The sequence below is a fragment of the Solanum stenotomum genome, chromosome 2 (assembly GCF_019186545.1).
Source record: "Solanum stenotomum isolate F172 chromosome 2, ASM1918654v1, whole genome shotgun sequence".
Taxonomy (NCBI): Eukaryota; Viridiplantae; Streptophyta; class Magnoliopsida; order Solanales; family Solanaceae; genus Solanum; species Solanum stenotomum.
The window spans coordinates 10,185,110-10,207,128 of record NC_064283.1 but is presented as its reverse complement, the minus strand read 5'-3'; the positions used below and the strand labels follow the sequence as shown (position 1 = coordinate 10,207,128).

At 32.9% G+C, this 22,019-nt stretch overlaps 2 protein-coding genes and 2 non-coding genes across 5 annotated transcripts; 2 read left to right on the top strand and 2 right to left on the bottom strand.

The window, feature by feature from the left end:
* Positions 1–1,630: 1,630 nt before the first annotated feature.
* TRNAG-GCC (transfer RNA glycine (anticodon GCC)) lies at positions 1,631–1,701 on the top strand. The gene has a single exon. It is a non-coding gene; the product is annotated as a tRNA-Gly (tRNA).
* A 664-nt stretch (positions 1,702–2,365) lies between these two features.
* LOC125856473 (uncharacterized) lies at positions 2,366–7,203 on the bottom strand. The gene is made up of 10 exons (XM_049536031.1): positions 7,124–7,203; positions 6,985–7,046; positions 5,639–5,758; positions 5,424–5,523; positions 5,257–5,337; positions 5,094–5,143; positions 4,842–4,992; positions 4,710–4,766; positions 2,830–2,951; positions 2,366–2,757 (listed from the first exon to the last, which is right to left on the bottom strand). The coding sequence occupies exons 1-10, from the start codon at positions 7,136–7,138 to the stop codon at positions 2,553–2,555; spliced, it is 963 nt and encodes a 320-aa protein (XP_049391988.1). The 5' UTR covers positions 7,139–7,203; the 3' UTR covers positions 2,366–2,552.
* Positions 7,204–8,462: 1,259 nt separating this feature from the next.
* TRNAG-GCC (transfer RNA glycine (anticodon GCC)) lies at positions 8,463–8,533 on the top strand. Its single transcript has one exon. It is a non-coding gene; the product is annotated as a tRNA-Gly (tRNA).
* Positions 8,534–10,433: 1,900 nt separating this feature from the next.
* Positions 10,434–19,262, bottom strand: LOC125854785 (type IV inositol polyphosphate 5-phosphatase 3). Of its 2 annotated transcripts, none has more exons than XM_049534368.1 (11): positions 19,081–19,262; positions 18,836–18,953; positions 18,543–18,608; positions 17,846–17,918; positions 17,631–17,735; positions 16,258–17,122; positions 14,630–14,814; positions 13,550–13,658; positions 12,784–12,926; positions 11,779–12,013; positions 10,434–10,741 (listed from the first exon to the last, which is right to left on the bottom strand). In XM_049534368.1, the coding sequence occupies exons 1-11, from the start codon at positions 19,114–19,116 to the stop codon at positions 10,718–10,720; spliced, it is 1,959 nt and encodes a 652-aa protein (XP_049390325.1). In that variant the 5' UTR covers positions 19,117–19,262; the 3' UTR covers positions 10,434–10,717. The 2 variants fall into 2 exon arrangements, with proteins under 2 accessions (XP_049390325.1, XP_049390324.1); XM_049534367.1 differs by having other exon boundaries at positions 18,836–18,998; positions 19,081–19,260.
* Between the last annotated feature and the right edge of the window lie 2,757 nt (positions 19,263–22,019).

The following is a 22,019-nucleotide window of genomic DNA, read 5'->3' as shown; positions in this document are numbered from 1 at the left end:
TGAAGCACGCTGATATCTACCCATATCCATGTAAAGTCCACCTAAATTGTACAAGGCATCAACATGGCCAGGTTTCAAATCAATAGCTCTCTGAAACTCCTTAATAGCATTATCATCATCACCCATTGCGTGCAATGCAAAAGCAAGATCACAATGTGCATCAGCATAGTCACTCTTCATATAAATGGCCTCTTCTAATGCCTTAACAGCTGCCTTATACTCACCCATGCCAAAAAGTGCACTACCCAAAAGTTTCAAAGCTCTAATTGAGTTACTAATTGAATCACAAGAACTTTTAGACATGGTTTTAGGTCTGATTTGAGGGAGACGACAGATAGATGAAAAATTGACTACAAAATTATGACCAACACACGATAGATTCGATGAAGACAAGGTGAAATCGACGAGACAAAGTGGAATCGACGAAGACAAACTGGAATCGCGGCGACGACTAGGGTTTTGGTGTGAGGGATACGCGGGGACCTCCGACTAGGGAAAAGGGACGGATTTTGGTGTTTTAATTAGGATTCTTTTAGAGGAAATTGGGTGGGTATTGGGTTATGGGCCGGATAGTTGGGTTATGGGTTAAAAAGAAGGGTCAAATGGGTAGTTCAATAAGATTAAGACACGTGTAAGAAATTAAGGGTCCGTTAGTGAGAGGGGTATATGTGTACCTATAATTGGACGACAGGGACTTATGTGGACGCAAAGTATAACGGAGGGTATACACATACCTTAAACTCATGATCTATGTGAAATTAGCACAACACTCACATAAGCATATAAATTACATTGAATTTATTTTATATTTCTATGTAATAAAGAAGAGAACTATTTTACAATATAAAATGTGGTAAAAGCATGATTTACCCTTTTTCTTTAAAATTCGGCATACCACAAACGTGCATTATTTCGAGAATTAAACATCAAACGACTTAATTAGTAGTTTATTCAAGGTCAATCTAACCGCTTACTTTTGGAAAGACGCCAAATAGGCCTATACCCTAGCACTTTTATGTATAATAGGAAAAAATTAGATAATTGTATATTTAATTAGCTACACCATCTCAAGCATGAATGGCTTTCCATATATTTAGAAGAGTTCCCCCTAATCTGGTGCCTGTTTATGAAAGAGACTCTTCTATAACTTTGTTTTAATGAAGGGCTTTATTTCCCTTGAGTTCTGCTTGGAATTGGGCCTCCATAATATCTTCTTTAAGATATATTTGTTCAAGGGAGACGCGATAGAATTTAGAATAAGACAGAAATATTGAGAGGATTTCATATTTAAAAATTGAGATTATTTAAAGAAGATTTTGAGTTGATTAGGATTGAAGAATCAGTGTATACTTCATGTATAGTTAAGCTATATTTAATTTTTTGAATGTATTATAATGTATAGTCGATGTATAGGTAAACTATACTCAATCTTTTTAGTGTATCATAATGTATAGTCAATATATACTTTTTATGAATTTTGACCATTTTTATATAACTAAAAACATGGTTATATTTGTTGTAAACTATTTACTTTATTTTATATATTTGAAACTATTTCTTTATATAAAAACTTATGACAAAAATGAATATATCGAATAAATAGCATTACTGGTTACAAAAAGCAACAAGTGCACCAGTGGTCTAGTGGTAGAATAGTACCCTGCCACGGTACAGACCCGGGTTCGATTCCCGGCTGGTGCAATTAACTTTTTGATTTTTTGCTTTAATTACAAGAATTGCTTATTAAAAGCCAAATTGACTAATTTTTAAAATTAAATTAGCTTACGATAATTCAATATTTCAAACAAAAACTATAAATTACAGTTTTTTTTGCATATCAATATGATGAAAAAATATATCATAAAATGTTAGTCAAAGGTTTTTATAGTTTGACTCTAAAAAGGAAACTATGACAGTTAAAAGTGGATGAATGTAATATTATATTAAGAAGATATTTACCATTTATAACAATAAAAAAAAATTTCACTTATCACTTTTAATACATATTACAGAGAATAATCTATAAAACATAGCTAATACAAGTTTTATCGATGGATAATAATTTATCACACATTTTTAGTACAAAGTGTCAATTTCTTATCAATATTTTAAAACAGTTATAACACCTATATATTACATACATAATTCACTTTTAATACATGTTGCAGATTTATCAAAGTATTGTTATGTATTGCTATAAATAATAAGTAATAAATAAAAAATATAGCTAAAATAAGTAATTATTTATGAGTAAAAGGTATCCATCCAAATAATTTTTCCTATATCNATAAAACACATCTAATACAAGTTTTATTGATGGATAATAATTTATCACATATTTTTAGTACAAAGTGTCGATTTCTTAATATTTTAAAACAGTTATAATACATATATATTACATACATAATTCACTTTTAATACATGTTGCAGATTTATCAAAGTATTGTTATGTATTGCTATAAATAATAAGTAATAAATAAAAAATATAGCTAAAATAAGTAATTATTTATGAGTAAAAGGTATCCATCCAAATAATTTTTCCTATATCCTCCTTATAAGCCAGCAAAAGGCCTAAGTTTCTCAATTATGGAGTCTATAGCAGAATGAGAGTTCTTGGTGCCTGTTAATGGCAGATGTTTTGGTGCTTCAGCTCTGTCAAAATAAAATGCTCCAGGAACCAACTTCTCTTTTGGTTGTAATGCCAACCAGATAACTGTATCTGCACCTTCCTCACTACTTCTAAGTTTTCCTTCAAATCTACAAAACATCAATTTCATGTATCATGACTATTATTAAAGCAAGGATCATGTTTCAAGATGATTAACTTACGATTTAGAAAAATCCGGCAAACTCTTGGCTACTCCAGGCGTCTCGGCCCACCCTGGGTGCATGGAGTAGAAACCAACACCTTTATCCTTGTACTTTTCAGCCCATTTTTCTGTCAGTGCAATCTGAAATGAAAGATATACAATCCATTGAGTTGAAGGCAGCTTTGATGAACATGATATGGTTTCCTTCTAGAGAGTAGAGAGAGTTGTAATTTAGATGGGGAGCAAACAAGCAAGATACATGAACGAAACTTTCCTGATATACATTTGTTGATCGGAGGATCATTACATGTCTGTACATCCTGCTTATCGATACTACACCAGATACGAAGAAAACCACATACAAAATGTAAAGGACCGACAAATGTTTTGTAGACTCATGACCAAGTAGTAAACATTTTTACTTTGTTCTATAACAAAATGAATGGAAGAACTCTAAATATGTTCCGCTGTAAAAGGTCAGAAAGGATTACTCCCTACTTTATCGATGGTTCTCTTTAAATATTAACTCGCGGTGAAGGATTTGATGTCCTAGCAAGATGGATAAAAATGCACTATATTTGTCCGTGTGACTTAAGGAGATCCCATCATCAACTAAAATCTCGGAAGAAACCATATGAGTGGCATTGCAGAATTCGGTTGTGACCAAGGTAAAGGCCTTAACTGGGATCAACAAATCAAAATTTCAATTTGCTGTAGGATGAGACTGAAAAAAGTTTGTCTAGGAATGAGGGAGACAAAAGACCATAGCTATCAAAGATGAAAATACACATCTCTTAAATGATCATTAAGATATCAGTAGGAGCCTTGTTCTCCGCATATTCATAAGCTAGGTAAATGAAATCAGGATATCACTTCATGAAGAAAAGTCATGCTGCCACACACACACAGACACACATTCCAAAGAGACTTATTAGTGCTAGTAAACTGGCATGCATATATGAGTCTGTTAAGTCATGTTGTCAATCCAAAGAGAGTTTGCATGAAATGCAGAGAGATTCATAACTTCAGTATCAAAGGCCAAGAAAACACCGGATTGTGTGAAGAGCGGTGCATCAGTCAGAAAAAAAAGTACTCAGACCATACCTCAAGCACAGAATTTAAACATAAAAATGATACTGAAATCACATAGAAGTATCTGGAAAAAGAATGAAGAAAACCTTCCAACCTTTGAATCTGACATTCTAGAGAAAGTTGTTATCTTTTTTTAAAAAAGAAAAGAAGAAGGGACTGAATAACAACACATTTCTTTATAAATAGGAGATTCTGGAGGGAGATTGTTCATGGAACTTCAATAAACTTCTTTGATGAAACTTCAAATATTTTAAAGCAAAATATTCTCTTAAGAGATGCAATAACATTATGCCAATTGTGATGAACCAGTACTTCTAGGTTTTTTACGCCAAGAATGATATTTATATATCAAGGAGCAAACCTTTATGTTAAAAATAGGGGAGGAATATCACTTGCTTCTGTTGGATCTATAACTCAATAAAAACAGAAAACGACAAGCAGCATTTTGGAATAATGTTTACACCGACCATAGCAAATAGCTTAATGGAGGAAACTTTCAAATATAAGGCAGGTTCGTCATAGTATCATAAGGTAGACAAAGAGGATAGAAGAGGGAGATAGTCATTAAGCTCACGTCTATCATTATAAACACTTCACTCTAACATAACAACATTACAAGGGAGGTTTTTATAGGTGCCAATAGAGTCTTCTAGACTCGCGCTTACTAAATGCATTGACACTAGCATTATGAACTTAACCACAATGATAACTTAAAAGCATGCACTTAGTAATTCTAGAATATTCAAAATTACTTTCCAACAACAATTTTCTTACAAGTACGTTTTTCCAAGACCATTATTATTTTACCTGAATTCTCTTGTTCCGAGCATACTGTACCACCCCATCAAACGTGTCACCACTAAACTGCAATATGGTTTATCAGATAATAAGTTTTCTAGCAAGATCAAGGTATTGAGAAATTGAGAATTTTTTTTTTACCTGTAAATCAGTAGTCAATGGAGATGTGTACATTCCACCAGAGGAAACTGTGATAACACGAGCATCAGGTGCAGCCTTCTCTAGGAGTGGTAACATCAACTCAGTCAAGGTGTAAGTTCCAAGAACATTTGTAGCAAAACTCAGCTCATATCTGTTTTTTAGATTATAAAAGGATATCATTAACCGTTGAACAGTCGTACAATGAGAGTTTTTATGAAAGCATTCATAAGCATTAAACAAAAGCCTGCCTACCCTTCTGGTGTGATGACACGATTAGCTTCAAGCAGGCCAGCATTATTAACCTTTTCATATATATATGAAAAAAATAAACTGATCAAGAAGAATAGCAATCATCTAAGAAGATCATTAGATGGTGTCCAATGAAAATGTTCACAAATGAGAAAAGGTATAATACCAGGACATGTACAGGCACATCTTTTGAACAAAACCTGGAAGTGAAGGATTTGACATCATTGACTGATGAGATATCACAGACCTGCCAATTTTGAAACAGAAGTAACCAATAAACCGAACTTTAGAACATCGTCTCACACCAATTCAGATAATAGAAGCAAGAAGTACCTCCAAGTAGACATTTTTATTCCCCGTGTTTGAGTGAATTTTGGTAAGAGCAGCCTCTCCCCTCTCTTTATTACGGCATACCATGTAAACGGTCGCCCCACTTGAAACATTCAAAAGACATAGCTGTTAGTGATACCTGGAACAAAGTATAGTTCTTGAATTGATCTCTCAATGCCAACTCTCTGAGAAAGAAGAACTTAAGGTAAGATAGGCACCGTGAAGCGAGACCCTCAGCAGTTGCGAAACCTATGCCGGAATTTGCACCTGTGACAATGCAATTCTTTCCTTCCATTTGAACTTGCATATCTTCAGGCTTGAAATTTTTTGCATGTTCCCTAAATTCAATTATTGCCAAAGATTAACTTATCGTATCCTTGAAATTGAACGGGAGACTTGGATCAACAGTAAAATTGTCTTGGTGTGACTTATATGTCATGGGTTTGAGCAGTGGAATCATCCATTGACCTTTTGACAAGGTAGGCTGCCTACATCACAACCCCTCTGAGTGAACGCGGGATGCTTCATCCACGGGGCTTCCTTTTTTTTTATACTACCCCATGACGTAACTAAATTCATGTACCACTTTTCAAATACTTTCAATAGAAGGGGGGAAAATGTAACTTGATCACAAAAACAAATCAAGATTTTTTGCTAATCTGAGATCCATCCATTCATTTCTTAAACTTGACTCAACCCTCAAATACAGAATTAAATTCCAAGCTCAAAAGATTAAAAAAGCCTTTTTGACATACTTCATTTTTAAGTTCTCCAAGAGCAAGTTGCTCAAACAAAACCATTAGGCAAATGAAAATTTCCCACTTAAATTTTCACTTCACCAAATGCCAAAAAAAACAGGAATAATCAGCTTGATTTGCCTAGCCAAAAGTCAATATCCAAAGACACAGTAACCAGTAACAAATTAGTCATCATCCAAATGTATAATCAGAAATTCATAGACAGTCAAATCTGCTCATGCTGCAACTCATAAGCAAAATCTAAATGATGATTACTCTTCTATCAACATGTAGCTTTGTAAGCAAGGGAAGAGTAAGAAGCCACCGAACTCAATAACTTTTGTTCAAATAGTGTCAAGAATATCATTAAATAATAAATTTAAAACTCAGATATTAGGATCGATGTAATAAAAAAATAATACATGTATTGGCCACGCTATTATCTAATCCTCTGTCTGGTAGGATTTTCATAGATCTATTAGTTATACACCCTATTCACTACTCACTAGGTCGTATAACTATTAACTAATGCATAAGCAAACTACGATACTAACAATACAATGGTTATTAATACATGAATAAACATGATTAAAGACTGAATGAATTATGCTTAATATACCAAATCAAATCGTGAATAAGAAATAATTTCAAAATAACTAATTGCAGCATAACGAATGCACTCTGTTCAATACTATTGTTATACACTCTACAATTGTTCTAAAATTAATAACCCATAAAATTAAAATTCTGACTTTATTTTAATTAGGATAAGCCAGACTTCAAATAAAAAAATAAATTATATATTCCACATGAAATAAGATACTTACGAAAAAGCAGATTTAGTGAAATTCATATATCCATAAAGCCCAAAAACCGAAGCTCTCAATGTCTGCATTAGGAACAGTAAAAATAAATCAAACCAAAATGTAAGAGAGAGAAAAAGTGAAATGAAAAAAAGGTGTCTACCTTGATAATAAACATGATGAGAATCGAAGTTACAGAGATCGCAAAATTTGAATTTGAATTTGAATTTTCAGCAATGGATTTTCATCTTTACAAAGACTTTTCTCTCTGAGTTTACATGTCCCTATTTTGCTACTTGGCTTGTATTCTTCCACGTAAACAGTGCCGGCTCAGAATATATAAGAAAAATAAGGGAAAATGACCCTGTTTGTCATTCTGGTTCACAATGACTCATATATATCTTTATCGTTATATAAATTATTTATATATTATTAGTTGATTCATTTAATTTATTTTAGAAATAATATTCTATAGTTGTAGGACTTTTAATAATTCTTCCTTTTATATGAAAATAATTATATTTCCTACAAATATTACTAATTTTTTTTTAAAAACAAAATGCTTATAAATTACTCCTATTGTTTTTAAGAAAAAAAAAACGAGGCCCTTATATTAGGGGGCCAAACGCAACAGTTTTTTTCGTTAGCCTAGAGAGTCGTTTATGCACGTAAACCTATGTAATTTTATTTAATTCCTTGCACCAAAAATAAATTGTTGTATTTTTTTTTAATTTCAGGATAATCCATAATCGTTATAATTTTTGTCATACCCTCCGCTATTTATATGAAACAAATTATATGAAGACTTTATCCAAAAAAAAAAATGAAATCCAAAAACTTCAGTCTTACTAATTTTGATATGAGCTATATATTTTTAAAATTGATACAGTTTGATTTGATGTACACTCCTGACTTAAGTATATCACTTGTCACATTCGATTGTCAATGATAAACTATAATCTTTTTATCTTAATTATGTGATATCATTCAAATTTTGAGATTCAAATAAATCTATCTTTAATCGTAATATTTTTATATATCTTTATATATATATATATATATAAAATGGGGTAAGGAATTACATGGTGGGGAATTGAACCCTTATCAATGAGGTGAAAATTTGGATAGCCAATTAATTGGGTTACTAAGATTTTATCACATATAAAAGAAGTTCACAAACGGTGTGGGACGTTTGCTTATTTAAGACTGTGTATATCATACGTCAAACCAAATAGATAATGTAGAGTAAATTATTGAAGAAAAAACATGCATTAAGCTCGCACTATACACAAAATCCGAAAAGGAAATTACATTGAGTGGAGAGCAATTTGTATTCAAAATTTATTTTATAATGTGAAATCTCGTAAAATGTTCATTAGGTTTCATGTCACCATATGATTAAAAGTAACTCTTTTAGCACATATAGTGTTTAAAGTTTTGATGAAATAAGACTTACCTAGCATGTGAAATATAAAATAATGACCAAATGGTTATCAACAAGTGCACCAGTGGTCTAGTGGTAGAATAGTACCCTGCCACGGTACAGACCCGGGTTCGATTCCCGGCTGGTGCAATTATCCTTTTTTTAGACTAACCGAGTAATCGTTATTAATAGCTACTCCCTCCATTTAAAAAAGAATGACCTCCTTTCCTTTTTAGTTTGTTTAAAAAAAAATTACCTCTTTCTTTTTTTGGTAATATTTTAATTTCAGCTTTCCACGTGACATGTTTAAGGTCACATGATTAAAGGACAATTTTGTACATTTGACATAACTTTAATTTAGGACCACAAGATTCAAAAGTCTCCTTTATTTTCTTAAACTCCGTGTCGAGTCAAACTAGGTCATTATTTGTGAAACGGAGGGAGTATTACTTATTTAGAAAAACCTGGCAAACTCTGGCTACTTTTTAGACTAATAGTTATTAAGTACTTATTTAGAAAAATCTGGCAAACTCCTGGCTACTTTGGGAAGGAAGATAGAGTAACCACAAGATAGTTATTACTCTTACTAAGAAAAATTTGGCAAACTCCTGGCTACTTTAGGAGGGAGGATAAAGACAATTATTTTTTAAAAAAACTGGCAAACTACTAGCTAATTTAGGAAGGAGGATAGACCAACCGAAAGATAGTTTTTACTCTTATTTAGAAAAATCTGGCAAATTTCTGGCTACTTTAGGAAGGAGGATAGACCAACTGAAAGATAGTTATTACACTTACTACTCTTATTTAGAAAAATCTGGCAAACTCCTGGCTACTTTAGGAAGGAGGATAGACTAACCGAAAGATAGTTATTACTCTTACTACTCTTATTTAGAAAAATCTGGCAAACTCCTAGCTACTTTAGGAAAGAGGATAAACTAACCGAAAGATAGTTATTACTCCTACTACTCTTATTAGAAAAATCTGGTAAACTCTTAGCTACTTTAGGAAGGAGGATAGACTAATCGAAAGATAGTTATTACTCCCTCCGTCCACTTTTAAGAGAACTTTGACTAACATTTTACGATGTATTTTTACATCATATTGATATGCAAAAAATTGCAATTTATAGTACTTTTTGTATAGTCTTTGAATATCTAAATTTTTTTGTTTAAAATATCGAATTAATATAATCTAATTTAACTTTGAAATTAGTTAAATTGACTGTTGGAAAACACTACATGACAATTAAAAGTGGACAGAGGGAGTACTTACTTAGAAAAATCTTGCAAACTACTCTAGGCTACTCTAGGTGTATCGGCACACCCTGGATGCATGGAATAGAAACCATAAATCCTTGTACATCTCAGCCCATTTTAATGTCAATACAACCTGAAATGAAGATACACGCGAATCGATTGAGTTGATGGTAGCTTTGACGAAACATGATATAATTGAGGTGAATTTAGAGGCAAAAAATAAAGCATCGGGACCTGTGATTTCTTCGTAAAATTAGATATTTTATGTATACTTTTTCTAAAATTTGTATAATATTATGTTCTGACATTCATACTATAAGAAGTCCAACTAATCCACATGGTTAAATGTTGAGTTTTTGACCTTGAGAACTAAGGATCAATTCCCACTTTATATTTTTTCCTTGGTGCACCATGTTCAAAAAATGCTAGGATTTGACTTTGGCCTGATATATATACATTTGTTGATTTGGAGGATCATTACATACATGTCCATATTCTATTTTTATTGATTTGGAGGAAATTCACTTGTTTCTCTTGGATGATCTATATTTAAATCAATAAAAATAGAATACAATAAGCAGCATTTGAGAATAATGTTTACACATTTTTCATAGCAAAACCTAGCTTAATGGAGGAAAAATGGAATATGAGATGAGCTCTTCGTGATATATCAAGGCACAAGGTAAAAGAGATCTGTGCTTCGATTAGCGCATAAGGGTTTACACCAAATCATGTAATGTAATGATGTGAGAATACATAAACAATTCTACTATAAGTATTGTCAAACAATAGTAGGGACATTTCTAATTTGCTGTACAAGTGGCTTCATAAATTCATGCTGGAAAAAGCCCAGACTAAGAAGGAAGACTACAAAAATGAGCTCACTCACTTACAAGTCTGAACAACAAACAATATACAGCAAACATGCATCACCTAATTAAACACAATATACAGCCTGCCTCAAGAGTGAAGAATAAAAAAATCAAAACAATATATGCAGAACCGTTACTCATGAAAAATCGTGAGTCCTGGAAAGTCCATCTTTCAGCCTCTTCAACTGTCCCCTAGGAGACATCTTTTACCGCATCCAGTAAGATTCACCCTATTTCAGCAAAAAGATAATTGTCAAAAAGAAATGTTAGAATCTCTAGCTCTCACCATTGACTGGCAATTACTATCAAAAGCAATATACTTGTCAACATTGATATTTCAAACAAAATATAATTATATAAGAGATCGTACGATGACAGCTCGCTTTCTTGATTGCCATTGAACATGCATATACTTGCATGGCGTTTTCTGTAGTACTGCTAACTTCTTATTCTTTGTACTCGAAGTCAAAGTCTAAAGATGTTCTTTACTTATGATGACAGCTTTCACTTGGAAGACAACTACATCTACCACTAGCTAGTATCTCAATATATAACTGATTCTCAAGGCTGGCTTATTAGATTCATGTAACAACTCCGACAAATTACAACATGAGAGAAAGTAAGGGAAATTATTTTTTTGAAGACAAAGGGTTTTGACAACTGCAAAGATTTTTTGAGACGTCCGTTATCTTTGGAATTCCAGTCTTTTTTTTTAATATCTAGCATCAATACACTTTTCCAAATATCACAAAAACTTATACCATCACAGGGGTTGTTAACCTTTATGCCAGAAATAATATCAGATAATAAACTGTCAAAATACCAAATTGACAATGCCAGGACTAATGTAGTTTTCTGTGAAATCATTATATTGCATCCAAAACTGTAGCATTTTCTTTCCACCATATTCTCTTTCTAGTTTGGCAACTCCGGAAATTTTAAATAGCATGGTAACATTGCCTCCCATATATATATTAACTACACCTCTATCCTAAATTAGTTGGCGCAACTTAGATTCCAAATATTTTTTTCAACCAATATTGGATGATAGCTATCTCATATAATTAATTTCAAACCCTCGAGACTGCAAGTTAAATACTTGTACAAAATCACTCGGGAGTTAGGAGACTATTACTAATAGAAATGACTCCCTTGGGTATGATGCTCACTGGCCCTATATCTACTTCAGTGACGAGATTTGTCCGAAATGAATGCACCAAAAGGAATTATGCTTTTGAAAATTAATACATATAATTGGAAAACAAACCTGGTCTGATATGAATCGGCTCATTCCATTCTCCAATCCCATATTTGTGACAATTTCCTCCTTCGCAATTTCCGCATCAGTAAAAGTGAGGGCCCGTTGCAACTTCCTTGGGCTAAATACCTCAACCTCTACCATATATGTGGCAGAGACAGGTCGATGATCTGAAAACTTGAGTTCAGATCTCCCGTAACGCAACTGCCTTATTCCCTTCCCGAATGATAGGATTCGATCACACCTGAGAAACAAGAAATTCAAATGTTGCAACTAAATAGTATTGGTTGTAAAAGGACTGGTAGGCGAAATTCTCAGTGTGCATGACGTTAAAATAAGAGTACAGAAAAATTAAACTAGCTCGAGTTTCACTGTGCACGGCATTAAATAAGAGTAGAGAAGCATTTAAATTGCTCGCTTAATCTAGAGTTACTGATCATGACATGCAAATTGCCAAATCTGATGAGAGAACCTGATGATTGAAGCATGGATGTCACTTAGAGAGAGATAACACCAGATGGACATTAAGATGACAGGTTTATTATGCATAAGCAAGGGAGTGCAGTTGGCATTATGTTACTTCAATTTAGCAGGTACTTTCAGCTAAACATCAAGGTTCTCACCTTTGACTATATTCCTCCCACCCTTCTGGACCAATTTCCGCCCTCTCCAAAAACTTTGGACTCTTCAAACATGTGAAAAATGTTGCCAAGCAGCTAGGCCATAAATTCCATTTAGGCAAGTTATGGTGACAAATGCAACTATATGGTATTTTCATACCACGAGACATATATTGATGACAGTATAGGATGAATGTGCTAGAGCCACAGGATAATAGATATAAGATGAATTACTCTGTTGTTTCCAAATAGCCGCACAAATATATTGATTTGCTGTACGCGTCATAGATTAGAATTAAACCAAACTTTTAAGATATTGGGCTATACAAACGAACACTAATCTGAGTGAACAGCCACTAAAGCTGTATAACTAACAATAATAATAGATGCATACCATGCTGGATTACGTCTCCCGGCCTTTGGATCCTCTCCACAATACTTTTCTGAGTTTACTTCATATTTATAAGTCGGCGGAAAGTTTAAAGTACCTTCGGACCACCCATCAAATGCACGACCTTTCTTGAACTCTTTGCTGAGCTGCAAAAATAGAAAGATGTATGTTATCATCACACTGTAAAATCTCTTATACTCTCAATTGCAAATCAATTCAACACGTTAAAAGTTCCATCTACTTTGGGCTCAAAGTTATGTTTTCATGAACATTACTACGTCAAAGATGTCTGAAAAGGATTATAACACTGATAACTAATTAAATTGGCCACAACATGATATTATACAGCCTTGTTCTTTCTTTATTTTTTATCATTCAGAACAGTCCATCAAATAGCAAATCCTAAGTCACTAGTTGCGGCGATTAAAGTAGATGTCTGTTGCACACCACCTTTCTTTCCAAATGCACAAGCACAAAATGAGATAATTTACTTTTTGGGGTGGAATAGGAGACTGGAAGATCATATGCAGTTGTCATGGAAGGTAAAGATAAAAAATAAACAGTTTCTGCAGAAATCATGAAGTCATCTACGCAAAAGAAATCAACAGTTTGCGACTTCTCAAACTGAGCCACTAAATGAAGTATCTTAGGGTGAGACTGCAAGTGCTTGTCCAGCATATAAGTCAACCAGGAACACTGACTGATCAGAAATTCAATTTACAATCAGTGAGAAAGTAAGCATTTAGTGTTTAAGAGTATCCACACTTACCTGATCATATTCAATCAACTTACACCAGTCCTTTTTTGATATCAGCTCCCGTGTTCTATCATATGGCAAATTTATACGATAGTTAAGATCTCCCAGCCAGATTATTCGCCTACAACAGTATAAACTTGTCATTACTCTGAATCATTTCAAGAACGAGACAAGACTAAAGTTATAACATCAGAAGGATTGTATATGGAATATCTTAGTTCTGATAATTAGAGAAGGCCAGTATACGGAAATTTGAATTCAGTTTTAGATGAAAAAAGTTGAGTAAACCCCAAGCACCACCAATAGACAAGCTGAAAGAAGTGTGAAGGCATAGGCCACAAAACATAATCAGTACCAAAGAGTTTATAGTATTGCAGGAGAATTGGAACGGAATATCTGGCTACACATGGATTGAGGAAAAAGTTTCTTTATCACATGATGTTCCAAAAGGTATGTTAAAAGTTTTTCTACATGTTAGTTGGGGAAGAAGCAGTAAGCCATCATCCAGTGTAAAGGAGCATAATTGTACATGCATTTTCCAACTTGAACAATGAGTTAGAACAATGAGGATTAGACTGGGTGCACCATATAGCATCAGAGACCCACTGAACCAGAGCCAGTACATGAGATGGAAACAAAAATTATTCCAGGATTATAAATCTTTTCCTTCCGCTGCCTCCAATGAACAATGATATTTCTAAATAACCTAGGATCAGTGAGGCCTCCTGTAGCTATTACAAGCTAAATTCTTCAGTACATGGCTTCAGTGTCTTTTTTGACTTGAGAGTCGGACTACTGTAGCACAGGGGTGTTGGGCATACTTCTATTCTGTTTATTCATGATCCAGTCACCAACTTGACACTTTGATTTATAAAGAGAAGGAGAATTGCAACATCAACAAAGACATTCTTTTTCCTTGAAAACCATCCTAGAATAGTCCCCATGAAAGTGACAAACAGAGAAAAACATGTAAATACACTAACTAAATCAGACTTGGTGGAGGGGGGAAATTCATGGTTGATAAAAGAGAAACAAAGGTTATAATTCTGCAGATTTAACAGAAATGTTTGCTAAATAGGCAAACACACTCACTCATGATCATGGATGCTCTTAGGAAGTCCAATTAAAGAAAATGCATTGAAATGTGTTCTCCGATGAATTTCATGGACGTCAGTGTTTCTTTTGACAGCATCTGCCTCCTTCTCACCCGATGTAAGGTGAGTACAGACAAAGCAAAAGAAAGTCTGATATATTGACATGCTCACAGATACTGATCCCTGAAGAAAAAAGTAAGAGATGAGTTACGTACATTTTGTGCACCCCCCTTCCTGCTGGTAATTACTTGGAAATTTTATTACTTATTAGGAAAAAAGAAACAAAAAAATTAGCAACAAATTGTAATAAATTACATGTATGTTTCCATTTAAGAAAATGAATTTCTGAAGTTTTTCAATAGCATCTACTATGTGTCTAATAGTGTCATAAAAAAGCATAAAAGCAAATGTCTAAAGGTTCACATGAAATTATCTAAAATTTATGTAGAAGATGAGTATGCAGGGAAAGCCTGCTAAATACTGCAGTTTCATCACAAAGTTGGAAGTAATCAACTTTCACAGAAGGTCCAGATGATAACTGTCCAATGCAGTTTGTCACAAGTTGAAGAAAGAGCCAAGTTCCTCTTTCCATCCTTAAAGTTAGACCACACTTTCTATTTCGTCCTCTGGAAAAGTTTGACCTATATATACTAAAAGGGGAACTGCCTTTATGCATGGACAAGCAAAGTTATCTGCAAAGTTTATCCTAGTTTATGTTGAAGTGTGTGACCATCTCATCTAAAAGTTTAAGCTGTTAGAGAGAGCACACTTTTTATTATTTGATTATATTCTCAACACGCCCCCTCACGTGCGGACCTGATTTTTTTTCATGGGACAAGCACGTGAAAATTCTTTTTTTGATTTGGGTGGCGGTGAGATTCGATCTCAGGACATTTGCCTGCTCTATACCATGTTGAAGTGTGTGACCATCTCATCTAAAAGCTTAAGCTGTTAGAGAGAGCACACTTTTTATTATTTGATTATATTCTCAACAGTTTAATGATAAATACTGTCTATCTAGCTCACAAGGTTATAGGAAGTCCATTGCAATCCCAAAATATAAATCACCAGTCAATAGACAGATAAATTATTGACATTTTTAACTTGTTACCATTCTATAAAGAAAAAAATTATTGACAGCATTTAAATCTGGATTCAAATGGCCAGCGCCTATCTGTTGGTTAACTTTGTGAAATGTAACAGTGTGATCCCAACTATGGGATCTCATTTACTTTTTGGACCTAAATATACTATCCAAGATCATTTTGGTGCAAAGGAAACAAATAATGTAAGAAACTAAGCACAGATTGTACATAGGGCATCATTTTATTTGTATCTACTAGTATCCTTCAAGGATTAACAGATACATCGACGAATCAATAGTATCTATCACATTATGATTATCCTAAGCATCTTCTGAAATTCTAATCCTTTGATAATTTAGATGTGTTTTTTCGTCTACTGATAAATCTATGAAATGCAGTGCAACATAAAAAATAAAAACTGATGGGATATTTCTTCACTTCCAAGTTCCAACTATTAAAATGAAAGTCTGAATTATGTCATTTCTTTCAAATAGCTATCAAAAGCAATCACCAAAAAGCTGAAAGTTATTAAAGAACAAACCTTGTTACCTATGTAGCCCATTACACCAACACCGACTGTAGATACATTCAAATTCTGTATATGCTTTCTTAGGCCCCTACGAACCCATACGCTAAGAAAAACTCCAACCATTTGCTTGCTCACAATCCTCACATAAGATGGTTTCCTTTTCCTATTTATCAAAGCTTCAAGGTCTAGTCCTGCAAGCAGACTTGCATCTGATTGTGTTCTATTCTGACCATTAACAGTCAACTTAAAAGAACTGTAAGTGTTAAAAGATTTAGAAGCTTTGAATGATTTCATTGATTTGAAGGAACCAGGTCTTTCTGAAACATGTCGGCCCAGAAGATCCAATGGTTTCTCTGGCCAGCAAAGACCAATTCTTTCTGTCCCACTAAGCGTTTTTGTCAATTTTTTGGCAAACTGCGAATTTGATTCTTCTGTTTCTTCTTCCTCCTCGTCTGGTCTAAAGCAATTCAGCCTGTCTAACTTCTTTGAAGAAGGAAATTGCTTTTGAAACTCCTCATTGATTGGCTCCAAACCCCAAGTATGGTTCGAAACAGCTACATCATTTTTCACAATAGTATGATCCTCCATCACACATCCATCCTTGATTTCAACAAAGTCACTGCACTCTTCATTTATTGGGACAATTTCCTCCTCACTGCCACTGTCAGATTCAAAAGCGATTTCTTCTTCTATATCAGGGGCATCTTCAGATGGCCTAAACCTTGATGGAGAAGGAGGATCACTAAAGGATTTAAACTTATTCACTGGTGAGACTTTATTCAGACTTTCGCGAATGATGTCCTCCCAAACTGAAATTGGACGGTTATCTTCAGCACCAAATATGTTGCCAGCATTTAAAGGTATAACTTCCTGAAATCTGTTCAGGTAAATAGGAGTAGTTAATATAACTTAGAAGCCTTAATAAATAACACCAAAACATCAAATTAACTTCTGATGTATGTGTGATGCATGGGTGTACATGAGATTGGAGTTTTACCATCTAATGGAACATGCATCCTCAAATAAATCATGAACATGACGGTAGGTAAAAGTGCAAATTTGAAGGAGAGGAATTTAGTTGTAGGATGAACAGATTTAACTTCTACAGAGTAATATCATTAGTAAAATACAGGAACAATGTGACACACTTTAGACCAAATATATACTTGCATCCCTTCAACTTTCGATATTAACAATGATGGGTAGTGACTAACTTATCCCCTGAAAAAGAAAAGATGTGACTGACACTGGTGACTTACCACAGTATCATTCTGCCCAAGCAATTTTCTGCACTACCTATGTTGTGTGAAGAGCAATCTACAACGCTCTTTTTGCATAATTTGCAGATCTGGACTGCACAAACAAAGAGAGATACAGATACTTACCCAATCACATAGATGTCAGCAGGCTCATTTACATCCAACCAGCTATCAAGTTCAAGATCTTCCGGAGGAAATCTTCCTGCAACATTCCATGTGCCAACACATACTCTGGAAGCACCCAAACTCAGTAAATTTTTCTGGCTAAACAAATATAATGCCACAGGCCAATATGGAAACAATATTTTTGGATCAAAAAGTCAAAAGCAAAAGATGCATACCTAATTTCTTTTGCATCAATATACTGTGCCCTAAATGTTTCTGATTTTCGTCTTCTTATTTTGGGAAGAGCATCTGAGACATAAAAGGTCAACAACAATTTAATCAAGTATAGTAATGAAAGTATGATTGAAGTAATTAGGCAAGACAATAATGGTAACGTCAAGAACCAGATTCATGAATAAAAAAGCAATTCAAACAAGTTTAAACCCCGAGTATTTGTATGTAAAATGTTAACATTCAGAAAGCCATTACAACGTATTTTCGGTATCCTTCTGTTTTTGGTTTTCCTTAAACATCAAATACAGAATATCTGCCCCTATATGATCCTTCTTAGACTCTTAACTGATACTCTTTTTGTCCCACTTTATGTAAAACTTTTACCATCTGCAAGTCAAATAGTGAGACTTGCACATGTAAATTTTACTTTTAAAAGTTTAACAAATCCATGTCCCAATCTACACCAAAAATCAATCGTGTTGAGTCTGTGGACTCTGCAGTCGTAACCCTTTCCATCATTTATTTGGGATGGTGGATTATTGGAAGAGAATAAAACCTAAAGGAACAAACAATTGAGCAGCAGTAGCCAAAATCACCACACAGAGATATACCAAAGAGCAGCAGAAAAACCTACCAAAAAAGAAAATGAACATTTTGGTTAAATTTCAAACTAAATTGAGCAACGAACAATTCTATTACCATCAATTCCAGGTTTCCCGTCTTTTGCATCGTTCAACCCCGACTGCCTCGGCCAGTCACAGAATTCTACATAGCACAAAACGGAACAGCAAAATCAGCAAATCTGAGAATAGACCAATTCGAACATAATAGAGCACAATAACAACATTTTTTAAAAAAATCCGACCGGTGCACTAAGCTCCTGCTATAACATCTTACTTTAAATTTCTCATTTCTGCAAGAGGCTATTTCCACCGCTCAAATAAACGATGCACAATAACAATACAACTTCAAATAAAAATGAGAAAATTAACCTTGGTCGGAATCGGAACCGGAACCGGAGCCGGCATCAGAGTCAGGGTCAGCACTGTAATCGGAATCCTTAGCACTAAAATTGAGCCATTTACGCATCACCAATCGCGGCCAAAAAAGCTGTAGGCACGTGCAACCGAAACACAATTTTTCAGCCCAACTTCTCTGCAATTCCTCATCTATACATAAGGAAAAAAAAAAAATACACCAAAAAAAAAACAAAAAAAAACGAAGAAATCGTAATTACCTGAGTTTGATGCTGTTGCCTTGAGCTCTCTCTCATATTTTTTTTCCTTACTTTTTTTTCACTTTTTTCGTGAATTCAATGAAAAAATAAATCTATGGAGAACCAAAAGACGAAGAAAATTAGCTGAAATTTTACAGTAAAGAAGAAGAAGAAGAAAATGGGTTAACGAGTAACGACCACTATCTATAGCGTCGTGGAAACTGCAACGGTATTTGAGCTGTATAATCTGATTTATATTTTTGAAAAAAATAATAATAAATTTGGCGGTGGGATTAGGGAGAAAGGGATATTCAACTAAGATAATTAAGGAAGGTGAAGGAGATGACGAATACTGATGGCTAAAAATGGTTGTGACATGGTAATGGGATTTGATTAATAATTAACTCTGAGATCATCACTAATCACCAATAGTTAAGCATGCCATTAAAAAAATGTAAGACGTGGGGTTAAAGTAGAAATTTGTATTTTATTATTTAGAATTATTATATTATATTATATTATTACTATATGATATGTGTCATTAATAAAGTGGTCCAATCTAGTTTCAGCTATCTGCTATATTGATGAGTGTAGTTAAAAATAGAGAGCATTTATTGGATTTTTTGTCTGTTATTTTATTTAGAAATGGTTTTATGATTTATTTTTAATTTTTTGGTTAAGATTTCTTTTGAACAAATAGAAATTTTTTATCAATTTTTTGCTGACCTCGATCTCAAGAGTTATATTGAAAAAACACTTCTCAAATATATGAATAAAAAGTGATAATCTAAAATTAAAATATTTACGTTAATCAGTTATCGTTAAAAATAAAAGGTATTTAATATAGAGGTAGGTACAAGTAATTAAGGCAAAATGCCCATAAGATTAGCATTGTTTATTTAGGGGAACAATGAAATATGAACATTAAAATATTTACGTTAATCATTTGTTTGATAGCGTTTTAATTGTACTAAAGTTTTTAACTTGTACTCAATAGTTAAATGCAAAGGATACCAAAATCAATATTGATAAACCAAATTACGTGTTTTTGTATTAAGATAGATTACAAGAAGTTAATTATGTCTTTTTTCTCATAAAAATGAAACCACCTTCCGTACTTTTGTGTCCAATTATATTAAACATATTACTAAATTTGAACACATAAATAATTAAAAAAATCAACCATCTAGATATCTTATGAAATTTTTTTAAAAAAAAATTGTTACTTAAATAGAGTTTAAATAAAAATTACAAAAAGAGAAAAAAAAATGGCATGGCATCCCACCAAGAATATAAATTATCTGATACATTTACTTATTTCCTATAGGTCACACCAATGATAATCCCCTCACATGGAGCGTGATAGAAAATAAGTAAAGATGAAATTTAAGTTCTCGATGAAAACCCAAAAACATGTTGTCATCCCTTCTTTCTTTTTTTAAAAAAATTAAATCTTATTAAACGATTGATTTTTAATTATCTACGTTTTGTAAATTTAATAATGCATTGAATATTAGTGGACAACAAAGTATTGGAGGTGATCCCCATCCCTTTCTAATATTATTGTATGACAAAAATTAATTCAGGAAAAAATAGGTCGATATCACGAATCATTTTTTAAATCTAAGTAAACTCAATATAATGGAAGTGGTCCTTTGACTTCTAGTGCACATGATTAGTCCCACTAGGTCATATGGAAAAAATCCTTTTTGTTATTTAGAGTATCATTTTTTCTCTTTGGGTGTGTTTGGTAGGGATAAAATATAATTTTTTAGAAAATAGTTTTTCATTCTTTGATGTTTGGTTAGTTAAAATGTTTTAAAAAGTAAAATGTTTTTAAATTATGTGAAATGAATAAAAATGTCTTGTTTATAATTTGGTTCAACAATGTCCTTGAATGTCATTATTATTAACTGGGTCAAAAAAACTTATTTTTCAAATAAATATATTATTTATTTTCTTTTTAACACATACTATTTTAGGAGTAATATTTTTTAAAATTAGCAAATGCTTATCCTACTTCAGTTCAGGAAAATTATTTCCTACATTTTTATTTGTTAAAGTGACTTTAAAATAAATAAAAGAATAGGAGTCTTTAATAATATTGTAATTAGTAAAAAGATGTGTTTAAAAAGAAATGAAATAATATATTTATTCGAAAAATGGCATTTTGACCCATTTGGTAACTACAGAGGCATTTCTAGACCAAAACATTGGCTGTAAGGATAATTTTGAACCAAACTATTGACGGCAAGGACATTTTTTAAGCCAAACTATAAACATATGACATTTTAATTCATTTCACATAGTTTAAAAGTATTTTTAACACTTTTTCCTAAAAAATAGTATTATTTTTATAAGAAAATCAACTTGTAAATATATTAATCAAGTCATGAAAAAATAATGTCTTCTAGAACAGATATCTTTATCAAGTTATTATAATAAACGACTTCTTACACTTTGTATTTTCAAACACTCTTTTATGTGTAAATTAATTCTTTTCGTTCATGATCAAGCATGTAAAAATTCTTTTCAACACACTCTCATGTATAAAATTCAATCTCAAAATTTTCTATCTACTTTGATATTATATTAAAATATGTGATCATCTAATCTAAAAACTTAAATTCTAGTGAAAACACTCTTTTATTACCTTACGTATATTCTCAACAATAAATACATCATCAAACTCACTTAAACCCATCAACTTTACGAGTTGTTGTAACAGTAATATATACCCATCTCTCTCTATCTACTGTTACATACAATACATATATTCTAATCCCCCTAGCTCCCATCATTGGATTTGTTGACTATGGCTAGTACTCTAACCAACTTTTTTATTCAACAATTCAAAACATAATTTTCCATCTATTTATTTTTGTGGAATACATAAGTAACATCCTAAATTTGCTCGATAGATTTTATTTAGATACTTGAATTATGATACATTCTGATTA